The sequence below is a fragment of the Ostrea edulis genome, chromosome 7 (assembly GCF_947568905.1).
Source record: "Ostrea edulis chromosome 7, xbOstEdul1.1, whole genome shotgun sequence".
NCBI lineage: Eukaryota > Metazoa > Mollusca > Bivalvia > Ostreida > Ostreidae > Ostrea > Ostrea edulis.
Genome location: NC_079170.1, coordinates 66,939,040 through 66,953,972, shown reverse-complemented (window position 1 = coordinate 66,953,972; position 14,933 = coordinate 66,939,040). Strand labels below are relative to the sequence as shown.

General features: G+C 36.5%; 1 protein-coding gene across 1 annotated transcript; it reads left to right on the top strand.

The window, feature by feature from the left end:
* Positions 1 to 12,880: 12,880 nt before the first annotated feature.
* On the top strand, positions 12,881 to 14,489 carry LOC130048437 (uncharacterized). The gene is made up of 3 exons (XM_056145145.1): positions 12,881 to 13,424; positions 13,715 to 13,896; positions 14,193 to 14,489. Exons 1-3 carry the CDS (start codon positions 13,332 to 13,334, stop codon positions 14,320 to 14,322), a joined length of 405 nt encoding a protein of 134 aa, XP_056001120.1. The 5' UTR covers positions 12,881 to 13,331; the 3' UTR covers positions 14,323 to 14,489.
* The last annotated feature ends 444 nt before the right edge of the window (positions 14,490 to 14,933 follow it).

Genomic DNA, 14,933 nt, shown 5'->3' with positions numbered 1-14,933 from the left:
TTCTAGTATATCTGCAATAGTTACAAAACTATTTCGTTGTTTGGGGAACACTAATTCACTTTCATTTTTGAAAACACAATACAAAACCAAAAAAGTTTGTGTAGCTAAGATAGGGATTAATATACATTTCTTGCAAGGCACTTTTTACTAAGGAATATATGTTACTCATTAAAATTATTTTTAAATTGAGGTGCCTGAAAGATAATTTGCTCCATATGTGTTACTCGTATTACTATATGTATTTTAATTTACAATGATTGAAATAGATTATAGGCGCATATATCTTCTTTTTTTTTAAAGGGGGGGGGGGTGACTTCTCGAAAACATTGACAAACACAAAAATAGGGATTTTGGTAGCATTGGAGTGGGTTGATTACATGTATCCAATGTAGCACTTACAATTACATTTCATCTATCGTTCTCTACTACTATAAAATGCAGTCCGGGGGAGGGGGGTTACACAAAGCGAATACACAACATATGGGTAGATCTATATATAAATATAATATTGAGACTTGCAGTATTGAGCATTCCGTCAAAATTTTGTTTTTCTCCATTCGAGATAAATATACGATGTATGTATATACTTGCATAATGAGAAAATGCAGTTTAGATTTGAATGGTTTTCTTTTATCATGGGGCAGGGGTTGGTTAGCAAGTCTTAAGTTTTATTTCTCTTGTATAAACTATCGAATGATTTTTGTATTTTACAACTTTTAAGAGGGTTTCTTTGAGTAAAAGTGGATACAATGACACTAAATTGCGCAAACCAAGTGTTGGGGTGTACCAGCTTTGTATCGCTCAGTTGTACAGTACCGAACACATTGACGATTTTTTGTGGAGAAGCCTGATAGTGGTGAGTGAGAGTGTGTGTGAATATGTGCATAAGAGACGGTCTGTTTGAGGCATGGTATATTTGAGAGAGAGAGAGAGAGAGAGAGAGAGAGAGAGAGAGAGAGAGAGAGAGAAGAGAGAGAGAGTTTGACTTAAAAAGTTTTTCATGTTTTGTTTGTTTATTTTACGTCCTTTCGAGAACTTTTCTCTCAAATTGAGAAATCATCAGCTGTATGTGACGTACCACATATAAAACCTATGATTAGCATTTAAGGCTATAGCATTGATTTTTTTTTAACGTGCCAATACCTGTTGTGACACAGGGCCTCCTTTTTTAAGGTCACGAAAAGTTGAAGATATCGAATAGTGATGAATTCGAATTTGCGTAATTTCTATAAAGAATACAAAATAAAGAGTAGGGCAAACACGGACCCCTGGACACAGTCGAGGTGGCATCAGGTGCCTATCTGAAAGACCCGTGATTCTCACTTTTGTTGAGCGTTTGTCGAAGAGCACATGTATGTCAACGTCTCAGGTTCGACGTGGCATGTCATGAGCAGGGTTCGAACACACTATACCTCCCGGTTACGAAGCGAATGCCCTACCACTGATAACCGTAACCGTTTCATAATTATCTTCCCTTTGAAGTTGTGTTTCTAGTTTCTCAGAAACACTGCGTTTTTTCCTGAGTATACCCATGAAATGACATTTTGCTCCAACTTAATACCACGCATATAATATTGAGAATATACATATATGGAATATTGCGTATGCCAATTAAAAACAAATACCGATGAATTCTATTGTGTTCCGATTCGTGAAGAATTACATTGGTGATAACCCAAACTTCGCATAAAATTCAGTGATTTGAATTTGAGCTGCCTTTGATGTCATCATTTTTTTTTTTCGAATGCAGGCGAGACTCTAACAAATATCAAAAAAATCTTAAAATTCGCCAAGTTGGAGACAGAAATAAGAAATCACTGTTACCAGTATATAAATGTTTCTTTAATTAATTTGGTGTTCAAACCATTATATTTCTGCACCAGAAAAGCTTTCCGCGAATACCTGCAGTTTTTGCCCCTGTGCGGCATATCTGATGTGGTTTCAATTTCCATTTAATACCCATTTAAATCAATACAAAAACCAATAATTTCGCATTTATTAAGAATTAATACTTCTATGTGTGTTTTCCTACTCAAAACATCGCTTGGGGAGAACTCTCGTATATTACGTCAAAATTAACGTCAAATTTAGTGACGTCGTCAGGTTAATATAAAGTTTTCCGTTGAATATATTACAGCTACTATGGTAGATAAAGTATAACAATGGTCATTTTCATAAATGGCACACTCTCAAATACCAGATTTAGTATTTTGGTGAATTTCCTTGACAGGGCAGATTTTGGCTAAAACCGTACCTTGTCCTTTAGACAAAAACGTGAAAAAACTTTTCATGAATATTTGCAAGTCCATATAACTATTTGCAGATTCTTAAAAAAGTGGAGAAATTATTTGTCCATTACATGATAATATGGAATAAGCAAAGAGCAAAAAGATATTTTATTCCCATGATTTCTTTCAAAATGCAGGTGCCTATGCAACTTATGTAAAGCACATGGCATACTCGCAAAAAGAAAAATACGCATCAGATGACATCTTCAGTCCGCTAAACGTTCTACTTTACCTGTACCATCCCCCCTTTCGCTATCTGTGCGTTCACCATGCGCACTCCGTTCACAAAGCGTTCACCATTCACTGCCATTCGGAACAAACAAGTGAAATGATCGATTTGCATAGAAAGGCGAAAATGAAAAAGAAACGTGTGCGTAAGAGTGAAAGTAAACTTTCTTATATCAGATCTTTCATTTGAAAAATACAAATGCCAGAATTATCAACAGCGAAAATTCAAGGAAATCTGCAGATCACTCACCAAAATCAAAGAATGGAATAAAACGTTTATATTATTACAAAATATAACTGTATTGTTTGGTTAAAGAGTGGGAAAAGTTCTAGATGAAAGAAAAATATAAGAGCCTGCATGCAGTTATGAATTCAACCTTTATACATGTACATGTAGCGAAGAACAAGTGTTATTCCATGTACAATTAAAGTACTGAAAGTACTGAGAATCGCTAGGCTTGGCTTGTAATGATGTTGTATAAATATACAAATTATGATAGTACTATTGACATATCAAAACGAAATGTTCAATAATTTACTGCAATTGCTAAGTAAATGGATGCTATAGTAGTATTCATAATGAGGATTTCCTTATGAAATATTTTTCATGAAATGGAGAAATGAAAATGTTTTATAGTAACCCATATTGTTGTTCGATTTAGTTCGATCCTTATTGTAAAAAGATTTATAAAGTAATGAGACTGTTAAATAAATAAAAGGAACGCATTTGACAGTGATATACATATTATGCATAAAACATTTGCTGGAATAAATTACAAACTTGTTTTGATATGTGAAGAATGCACCTTTTAATAAAATGAAGTTTAAGACGAAGAGTATTTGATTTTTCCTCAACACAATGTCACCACACAATACCACTCAAAGACACATTAAACACCATTAACCCAATACATTTTTTATTGCACTCATAAAATGTTAGAAATGTGTCTCATCATTTCATCTCCATCAAATGTAATTGTGTTTCTCGACAATCTCAAGAATTTTATCAAAGAATTCGACAACAATTTTAAATCATTTGATAAATTCTCACATTTTTGCCTCATAGCATTCCAATGTTCTCAAATGATTCCGGAGGTATTTTCATTCGCCCGATGAAATCTCAAAAATATGTCTCATTATCTAAATCAAATCTACGTGTATAATCTCAATATATCTCACATTCTAAAGAAATGTTAAATCGAATTAATCCCACTTAGATTTTTACATAATGTATCTTGTATTTTATAAAACTGTTGATGATTTTTTATTTGTTAGTATCATACTTCTTAAAACAAAAGTAAACTAGAACTTATCATATTAATGTATTCAATCCCTGGTGCCCTAAGTGAAGATTAAACCCCTCTTTGCATCCACTGTAAATGCGTCTGCGAATATTCATATATAAGGTATATATTATTATGTAACAATATCTCCTTTATATGACCTAGAAACCCATTTTTTGAGGTGTCCTGCTTCTAGTACCGTAGTGCCGGGTAAACGATGAATTTTCTTGTATAGAATTAAAATACCTTGAGCTATGATTTTATTTATTTCCTTATATCAAACATTGAAATTTAGCAATATTGGAAATATATAACATAATTTTCTTTAATGTAAAACTTATACGGTACCAATTTTGATTCATCAGATGTGCATTTCGACAAATAATGTCTATTCAGTGATGCTCAACCGAAATGTTTGAAATCCGAAATAACAATGAAGTTTTAGAGCTATTATAGCAAAAAACAGCGTGCCAAAAAAAGTGGAGTCAAATTCGTCTAAGGATAAGAACTATGCGTGAGTGAGATAATCCTTAATTTTTAAATGAATTTCTAAATTTTATAACAGCAGTTAAATATACAACCGTATTTTCAAGCTAGTAACGAAGTACTTAAGCTACTGGGCTGTAGAGACCCTCGGGGACTAACAGTCCACCAGTAATAATTGACACATGTATATTATTTTGTAGTGTGCTATAGATGTGTCCAATCCAGGCACTCTAGGCGAGGATTCAAACGGGGTACTTGATAATTATAAAATAGGCTTAGATCTATATAATTTTGAATATTTTTCAAATGGTTCCAAAACAATATTGTGGTTTTCTTTAATTTTCATATCAAACTTAATTTTTCATAATTTACTAGAACAAAGGAAAATTTGAATTTAACATTGGTTTTGTAGGATTATTGTATTTAATTTGAAAATCACATAACGTTATCTCTACATTAAAAGTGATAGGGTGTAAATATATTTGCTTAGTATTATAGTATAATACCGGTAAAATTGATATAGCTGCAGAACATACTTTAAACGAAAGTATAATACACAATAACGTCCACAGCCCTCATCACTGTTTTTATTTTCTTATCAAGGAAAGGTGAAGATAACGAACAATGATCAATCTCATACAATGAATATATGTATGGTGTATGATAATCTGACATATCAACAGAGGTAGATTCAATTCATGTACAGTAGTCGTATAACGCCTCTTGATAGACGGGTCAACTGAGTGCAGTTTTGAGTGCGGGCTGATAGGGGGTTCAGCGGAGTGCAGATTTGAGCAGTATTGACAGGAGTGTAGGTGTCAGCGTGGGGTCAAGCAGGTGGCCAGCAGGCCATCTGGCGCGGTCAAGCTGGGTAGGTGGGGAAAATCTGGGGCGATAGCGTGTGAACGTGATATTCCTGGTGTATTACTTGTGTATTCCTTTTTGTCAAATAAAGAATTAAAGAACAATGGTTGAAAGTTTACACATTTATTAAATGAACAATTTGCACATAATTCACTGACCTCGTCTAACAGCTGACAGAAAATATATAGGGTTATGTTTCATTTCTCGGAAATGCGGCTAATTCGTAAACAATGAACTCGGCTATTTGGTAGTTTTATAAAACGGAATTCGATTAACAATGTAAATAGTTTACACATTTATTAAATAAACAATTTGAATAACAATTTACTGATCACGTGATGAACACCTGCTGTTTTACCGTGAGAGAAAGTGATTTTCTGAAAAACAACGGTCGCGCGTGCAGAACAGCTGCGAGAAAAAAAACAACAACAAACAACTGTAGCGTGTGCAAAAGTATTGCCTCATCACTAAGAAAATAGATAGGCGTCGGGTTTCGTTTTCATTTCTCGGAAACACAGCTATTTCGTAAACAATGAACTCGGCTATTTGGTAGTTTTATAAAACGGAATTCGATTAACAATGTAAATAGTTTACACATTTATTAAATCAACAATTTGAATAACAATTTACTGACCACGTGATGAACACCTGCTGTTTTAATGTGAGAGAAAGTGATTTTCTGAAAAACAACGGTCGCACGTGCAAAACAGCTGTGAGATAAAGAAAAAAAAGTACTTTACCCCACTGCCGCATTACATGACGTCACAATGAAAAATACATCATGATGAAGGTCTTAGAAATATCAAAATATTTTTTTCGTTATTTACCACCGCTGCCAAACGATAAACCGCATTCGTGTAAAAGTTTCTGTCAAATGGGTTATATTAATTCTCTTTAATATTGAACTATTTTCAATTGATTCTTTATATAACATACATGCTAAAGTAATAGCGAGCGCAGCGGAGCGCTGGCTCGTACTGCGAGCTCTAATGACTAGAGCGCGGGAAATAATCCGAGCTAAATCTCAACCTCTAACAAGAATTTGTTTTGACGCCAATCCCAGAAGTCCCTCGTGCAAAATGGCGGATGGTTCGATTCGTAAAATAATAATAAAAAAAATCTTTGAAGTATTACAAACCTTTCTTATTTGAAAGGAAAGGATGAAAATCATATTCTTCCCCCTTTCTTTTTCTTTTTGAAATATTGTCTTATGAAATGTAAACAGTCACGTCACAACTACCAGGCTACGTCACAACACGCTCGTTGCATTTCCCGCTAAACTGGTTCCTACATTGGCGAGAAGAGCAAGACAGTAATCCTACGTATTGACAGTGGACCAGATCAGTTTTCCTTGTTTTCAATATAATTTTTCTGAAAATGTATTCAGATATGCTGCGCTCGCCCCAACGGTCACACCGTAATCATATTATTATATTGTGATCTTGATATTGCCCCTAATCTGTACGTATATAGAGACTTTCACAATGAACTCATTTGTGAAATTCCGTACATACAAATTTCATCATTGGCACGACACTCCGAGGTTTTTGAGTGAAAGATGTTTGATTTATGTAACATGTGAACTTCAGTGCCAAAGGAAAGTTAGGGGAGTAAGTTGTGGCTTCAACAGAAAACATATTTTTCAGGCTAGATTCAACTTCGTATATGCAAAAATTGCCGCATCTTGCATATTCAATGCAAAAATTAGACATGTTACAAGTCATGATAAACTTGCTCTCATCACTTTTCAAATTAAGAAATTAATATGTTTGGAGGGCGTGCGGAGCTATGACACAACAGTGGGGAGAAAAAATCGACAACACTAACTAAAGTCGAGATCGCTATGACGAGGTCTGAGCCGTGTTTTATCGGTGTTTTAATCCTCAGTGTTTAATTCCTTTAAATTCACAGTGTTATTAATGAAAAAAACAAACCCGCATGATTTAAACCGTGTTTTATTCCTCAGTGTTTGAATCCTTTAAAACCCACAGTGTTATTAATAAAAAAACGCATGATTAAATGACTCTATTTATTAAATGGTATAATCTAATTCATTTAGAGTTGAAACTATTGACGTTGTGGAACATTCTATATGACGCTGTGGCCGAACTAGGCCTGGAACATTCTATATGACGTTGTGGAAAACCTGCTTTTGTATGACGTCACAATAAGTATATAAACGCAATACACAATTCGCGTTGTCACTTTCATCAGCATGTCTGAGCGAATCCAGGATATAGAGAGAGATAGAAGGGAGCAGCGATTAAGATATTTAGAACAACATCTTCACTTACAACGAGCGCGTGAATTACAACTCCGCAGACGGAATAGAGAGCGACTAGGAATTTTACAACAAGGTCGCGGAGTACGTAATCAGCAACAACCTAGAAGGTTAGTGTCGGAACACTACCATATTCAGCTGGATAGAGATCGTCATTCCCGCAAATTCAAAGTGAAACAAAATGTCTACAACGTAACTTTTAGGCCCATTCCAGATTCTTCAATTATTCGGCGTTTATTTCGGGATTTACTTCAAAAAGTGAAATTACGGATGCAGTGTAACCCTAACGATTATGTACGGCTCAACATTCGACACCCCGCTTTGGATTCAGACATCTGGGTCGAATTTACCCAGTCCAAAAACCTCAACAAGGAGAAAATTTTAAACAAAATAGAAGCCGTGCAGCAATCAAAGAAGGAATTTGTCATCACAGATGGATCTATCCAGCTGGATTTCTTCCAAGTGAAATACCCCCAAGGGAGTGGCTGCATGAAGAAAAAACATCTCCACGTGGATAAGGAGAAATTCAAGACCTGTAAGAGAGCCATCGATCGGATTGACAACCCTGACGATTCATTGTGTCTCCCCCGAGCTATCGTCGTGGCGCGACTTCACAGTCAAAAACCCGAGCATTCTCACTCCGAATGGGAGAAGAAATGGAAACATATGAGGTATGGGGATGTACAAGCTCTCGATCAGAAACGACAAGCCTTAGCTCTCATGGAACTGGCCGGCTGTGCAATCGACCAACCTTGTGGGCCTCAGGAATGGGAGAAATTACAACAGGTCCTGGCTCCCGAGTATCACTTGAAAATATTTCAATTTAAGACAAACACACAGCGATTACGATTAGACCCCATCTACACAATACGACGCCATAACATAGATGCCGGGAGTGACGGAGAATAAATATTATTGTGATTACTGTGATGTTGGATATACCCACATCGAAGATCATCGTACTGTCTGTCCTCACCGGTGTTCGTTTTGTTTGGCCGACAGCCCCTGTTCCCCGGACGGCACCCGCACGGAATGCTCTCATTGTAAGGGATTTTTCAGAAATGCTGCGTATTACCAGACCCACTTGAAACCTTACAGTACCAATACCACGACAACCGTGTGTAGTTTAATGGGACGTTGCGACCAGTGCTAGAAATGGATGTCTAAGTAATTGTTAAAGGGACACACGTGCGGGGGAAAACACAATGCCGCATCTGCAAGAAACGCAGTACTCGGCCAAGGCCTGTCGCATTTTACGGCTGCTACTGGCACGGGTGCCCTACCTGTTATCCGTATCTGTTGACGGAAACCCACCCCCATCGAGTCCAGCAGACGTATCAAACCCTGTACGAGCAGACCTTGAAACGAGCCGCCGCCTTAGAGCAACAAGGATATACGGTAGTGAGCATCTGGGAACACGTGTTTGATCGTCAAGTCAAAAACAACCCGGAGTTACAAACATTCCTACGAGACCTCGATATTCAGGACCCCTTAAATCCCCGCGATGCCTTATACGGGGGTCGTACCAATGACACGCGCCTGTATTGCGAGGAGGGTGACATGTGATACGTCAATGTGTGTTCCCTGTATCCTTACGTGTTGAAATACAGAGCGTTTCCCATCGACCATCCTCAAGCCATCACCAGCGATTTCGCCGATGTGAGAGAGTATTTTGGACTCATTCGTTGCCGCGTCCTCCCACCCCGAGGTCTGTATCATCCCGTACTACCCTACAAGACAGGCGGAAAATTACTCTTCCCCTTATGCCGAATCTGCGCCGAACATCGCAACTTAGGACCTGACGATCGATGCAGTCACACCGATTCAGAACGCAGTCTGACCGGAACCTGAGTGACCGTAGAAGTACACAAAGCTCTAGATCTCGGCTATCGGATCGAGCGCATCCACGAAGTCTGACATTTTGAAAAGACCAGCCAGGATTTTTTTTCGATCTTACATCGACACTTTCCTGAAGATCAAACAAGACGCTTCCGGATTTCCCGATGAATGTCAGACGCCCGAACAGAAACAAGAATACATCTGTGAGATCCGGCGCCGGGAAGGCATTTTCAAGAACCTAATAGACATTGAGAAAAACCCCGTCCGTAGAACCATTGCCAAACTCTTTTTAAATTGTCTCTGGGGAAATTTTGCACAACGATTACAGCTACCACAAACACAGTATTTAACCGAGGAAGTAGAATTACAGAAAAAATTACAAGATGCCACTCTAGAAATCAAAGGGGTCGAGCTGCAGGAAAATCGAGATCACCCCGAAGCCGACATGATGCTGATCAATTATCAGGAAAAAGAAGAATTTTTAGAAGACTGTCCTTTTGGAAATGTAGTGCTAGCGTGTTTTACCACAGCGCATATTCGTTTACATTTGTACGAGACGTTAGAAGCTTTCGGGGAACGCGTCCTCTACTTTGATACGGATAGTATTATTGATCAACATGACGAGACCCAATTTAACCCCACCATTGTCAACAGTTTAGGCGGCTGGACCGATGAATTGAGTGGAGATCGTATCATCAAGTACATGTCGGGAGGGCCTAAAAATTATGCACACGAGAGCGGAGGAGGCAAATCAATGTGTAAAGTCAAAGGACTGACGCTCAATTATCGAGCTTCCAGGATCGTTTCCCTCACCACCTTAACAAAATGTTGAAAGGGGAGTAAGAAGAAGTCCACGTGCGTTACCCCCACTTTATTCAAAGAACACGACATCACGATGTTCGCACCATCCCCTTAGTAAAGAAATACCACGTAGTGTACGACAAGCGACAGTGGATTCATCGTCATAACACGCTTCCTTATGGGTATTAGATATAAAAAGGAAACGCGTCTTGAGAAAAACATCAGTCTGCAAAATGAGTAAATGTGGATCACTGCAGAATCCTTCACTGCCTTCCTATGGTGAATTATCGGCTCGTCTAGCATCTTTTCAACATGCCCCCGATATCCTGATGAACTTATTACCCAACATTGCGGAAGCCGGATTCTTTTATAAAGGAATGAATGATAATGTGAGTTGTTTTCATTGCACATTGTCTCTCAAACATTGGGAACCCGGGGACAATCCTTGGATAGAACATGCCTATTGGAGCCCTCATTGTGCTTACGTGCTGTGCAATAAAAGTGTAAAATGGGTACGACAAGCCTTCAATGCCCATGCCCGAGCTAAAGACAGTGATCGCGATTGGGGAGACTTGCCCTTAAACGCGGCAGGGAATCCGATGTGTACCCAGAAATGTAACATTTGTTTAGAACGAGACTTGAGAATTGCTTTTTTACCTTGTGGTCATTTATGTACTTGTGCTATGTGTGCTGCAGACTTAGAAAATGTCCTATTTGTAGATATTCTTCTGTAGAAACGGTTCGTATTTTACTTGTTAACCCCTTCTCTACCGTACCGGTCAATTTGACCGGTGGCGTGTAAAAACAGGGCAACGCAAAAGGAGTGTCTCTAAATCTTTGAAACTACGGTCATAAGATATATGATCTATATATCATATTTTTGGAAATTTCCTCTATTTTTTGCCTATGTAAAAATCAATAAAGTAAGTAAAGCCATTAGATTAAAAAAAGCATTTAAAGTGAAGGATGACTTCGTCTAAATATGACGCAACGCTTTTTCGCAAGGTCATTTTCCCCCTCGATATGATTTTTTTAATTTTCCTTATGAATTCAATATTTTTTATATTTTTAAAAAGCATATATTCCCTGCTTTCAGAAGATATAAAAATTATTTTTAATGCCTGGCAAAGTTATAAGAAAATAGCAATTTTTTGCACATATACGTTTCCTTACGATTTTATTTCTCAATGTTTAAACATATCGGCGTTTTACCTATATTTATATATGGAAATAGGGAAAAGTAAATACAGCCTGTAAAAGTGGAGGAAATTTCCTTTTTGATGGGCCCTTATTCGTGTTATAATTCTCAGTAGTTTGTATATTACGATAAAATGAAATTGCGACATGCTGCGCGGTTTTCTTTAAAATTAGCGACAAAACGTCGTCAAGCTATAAAAGCGATCGACGTGCGTCGCACGAAAACTATAAAATTTGTATTGTCCCGTAAATAGTAAATTCAGTACATTTTGATACACTAAAACAATATACACATAAGTATGAAATAATCAGCCAGGTATTCTCTGCTTTTTAAAAAAAAGAAGAAGCATAAAACCAATATTGGTATATAACAGTTACACAACCTACATGTAACTTCATAAAACACCTATTGAGAATGTTACATCGGCAGAGTAAATTAAAAAAAAAAAGATAGATAGATAAAATACTTCAAATTCAGATATAAACGTTATATTTGTTCGGAATAGTAATAATTTTCCCCTGCCAAGCAAGAAGTTCGCATATAGCCTATAGTTTTATTTTTCCGTGATCGGGATCGCGGGCCCCGCGGGGTTTTCTGAAAGTGTGCACGGGGAACACACGTGTTTCCGTTTCAACGAAAACAACACAGCTTCACTGTCACAGCGAAGGCTTGTATTTTACATCTTTAAAACGACCTGATGTCAGAATATGCCATGGATCTCCTGTTGCAGGATGACCCAAACGATCATGCATTCAGTATAAACATGTGCATGTAAGTTGATGTAGCCACATAGGCCGACTAGGAAAAAAAAATTGCAGTTTTGTTATGTTATGAAAAATTTACGATTAATCAACGCGATTTGATGCCATAATTTGTCTTTTCATGAAAGAAAATATTTATATTTTATGATATCTAAACCAAGTGAATAACATCTAATTGTTTATTAAGAGCTGACATCATTTGATCTGTCCTGGTCCGGCATTAATCCGTCTGATTAACACCCCCCCCCCCTTTTCCAGAATTCTCTCCTTACACGACGCTCGAGTGTAAGAAGGGGATGGATTTAGTGTACAATGAGAAGAGGGATGGGGTGGTTTTAATCAGACTGGGCATTGATGGCCGCTGGTTAGAGGGCTATTTTCCAGGATTTTTCCATGTTTATTAAAAATTATCTTTCTATGAAAAGAAAACACAATCTGCTAGGAAAACACATATTACGTCATTGTAATGATAAAATTTATTATCATAATTTGAATTATTTTCTTCATATTGTAACAGAAATATAAACGAAATGTGTGTTTGGACCGATATGAAGGGGGGGGGGGGTTACATGTACCTAACATCAATCAAAGTCTGATTATGACAGGGTAATGAAAAATCATATATAGATTTCTCTTTTATCCAAATGCATGTATTTTATATACACTGAGTAGCTTATGACCATAAATTACTTGTATTCCATACATGCTGGTACTGGTATGCTATGAGCTATCATCTTGCCTAGATTTTCTCTAATTTCGACTAAATCCACACCCCATCAGAGTACCATGCAAGGGGAATTATGGCACTGTGTACCATGAAGAACCAATTCAATTCTACTTTTGTATCTGGGGTCACATACTTTCCCTCAGAGTTGCAGTATTTTCGCTGGACCCTGTAGGTTTTAACCTGAATTTCTTCAGTATCCCCCCCCCCCCCCATTGTATATGCTAGGAATAATGCTGACACCTACATCATGCATATCTTTTTTTTTCATTACGCACTCTGCTACACTCGCAATGTATAATAAAATATTCCATTCATTTCTAACATATGTAGTACGCAATCCCCTACCAAATGTCACTTCAAATACAGGACATCTCTATCTTTAAATAAATTTGAGCTGTACTTAAGTGTGAAACTGTCCCTTGCTACCATGAAACTTATATTTTGCTTTAAAACATAAACCAACAATTCTTAATTGTAATTTCTTTTCATCTTTAAAAAGGGTATTGACATCCCAATATTTAGTGGGGAGTTCCCAGGTATCGTTCGCTAGTGACAGTCTGCTGGCAAATCCAGACATGCGATGGAAGGATGCTGATGTGAAGGACACCGAGACACCTGATCCAAGAACTATGGCATTTCATTCAGAGTGTCAACTTGACATTCAGTTGGTATGACTCTTTGAGGTTGAATATAGGGTTAAATCTGTATACATTTGGTTAACAATAAATAATAATAAATAAATCCAGATAATACATTTACAAATGGAATCATGGCGTCATGATACACTGAAATGCGTTTTTTACTGCATTACTAGGTATCGCATACATACAAAAAGAGACAAAAAACGGAAAATCATTATTCTCAATCTGTTTCTAATTACAAGGTATGACAAGTTTTCTAAATGCTGACAAATAACGTAAGGTGGCCAATACTGATTTTATTTACAATTTCCTTTCAGATATGGGACCCGATTAGTCAGAGAACTGCAGATTTTATGAAGCTGTTTTTGACAGAAGATTTGGTTTTCTCCATCTGTATTGCCACCAACCATTATGCTGAGATGGTCATATCTCGAGGGAAGGATTGTCATTATGCTTCCCAAGGAAATTCGCATCCTCTCACTGAAGAGGAATTGTACAGGTATTACTAGTTTTAAAGTACCGATATTGTGACTGATATCCAGTTTAAAACGAATAATAAAATGCATAATAAAAAGATTATCTTTACCAAAATTAATCTTGCTGTGCGTCTAACACATTTATTAGATGTGTACTACAATTACCTCTGATAAAATTTCATAAGTAATTAAATGCATACTAGTAATTTTCAGAGGGCCTTGACTATTGAAAACATTTACAGAGCCAATTGAGCATTCAAAAGCTCTGACAATACATTGGTATTTAGGGCTAAGTATTAAGAAATTCTCTTTTTTCCAGATTTTTGTGCATTATCTTATACATGTTTGCTGTGAAGCTCCAGTCGATAGACAGATATTGGTCAATGCATGCCGCTATCAGAACAACCAAATACAGTGTATCAAGAATGATGTCTAGAAATAAGTTTTAAGAGGTTGAATATAAGAACATTTTTGTTAAATATGATGCAAGTACATTTAAATCTAGTGATTGAAAGTAAGTACTTGAACATTCGTATACGTTGAACTTGCAGAGGAAAAACGGGTAGTACTTTTTGAAAACATTTGATAAGGTGCTGTTGCTTAGCAACCAAATATATTTGAATGCAAAAAATTTAATTATTTTAGATTAACAATAAAGAGTTTTGTTTTAATATTGCAATATGTATTCTATTTAGTGGAACATAATGGCAAAACGTCATATTATTAGAAAATGATGGATATGTACAATGTATATAAAGTACAAAGTTTCCATTTTATGAACTTCGACCTTAATTCTTTTCATCATATTTTTTGTTAAAAACCTTTTAAAATGATTAAGATTTATTTAAAGATTATATTTTTAAAATAATGTGACATTTACTAATCATCATTCAATGCAATTATGTTTAAATTGTGTCGACTGTATGTAGAAAGGCAAATTATGGTCAAAATTGTACTATGAGTGTTGTTACTTAGCAACCAAAAATATTTGTTTGTCAATAAAATTGATTTATTTGATTGTGATGCTTTTGTAGTATTTTCAAAGGCACATCAGTTCATA

Excerpts from the sequence above, each read along its gene's own strand:
- LOC130048437 (XM_056145145.1), top strand. The coding sequence starts at position 13,332 with ATGCGATGGAAGGATGCTGATGTGAAGGACACCGAGACACCTGATCCA. Across the intron at positions 13,425-13,714 it reads GTCAACTTGACATTCAGTTG|ATATGGGACCCGATTAGTCA; the intron begins GTATGACTCTTT and ends ATTTCCTTTCAG. Across the intron at positions 13,897-14,192 it reads ACTGAAGAGGAATTGTACAG|ATTTTTGTGCATTATCTTAT; the intron begins GTATTACTAGTT and ends TCTTTTTTCCAG.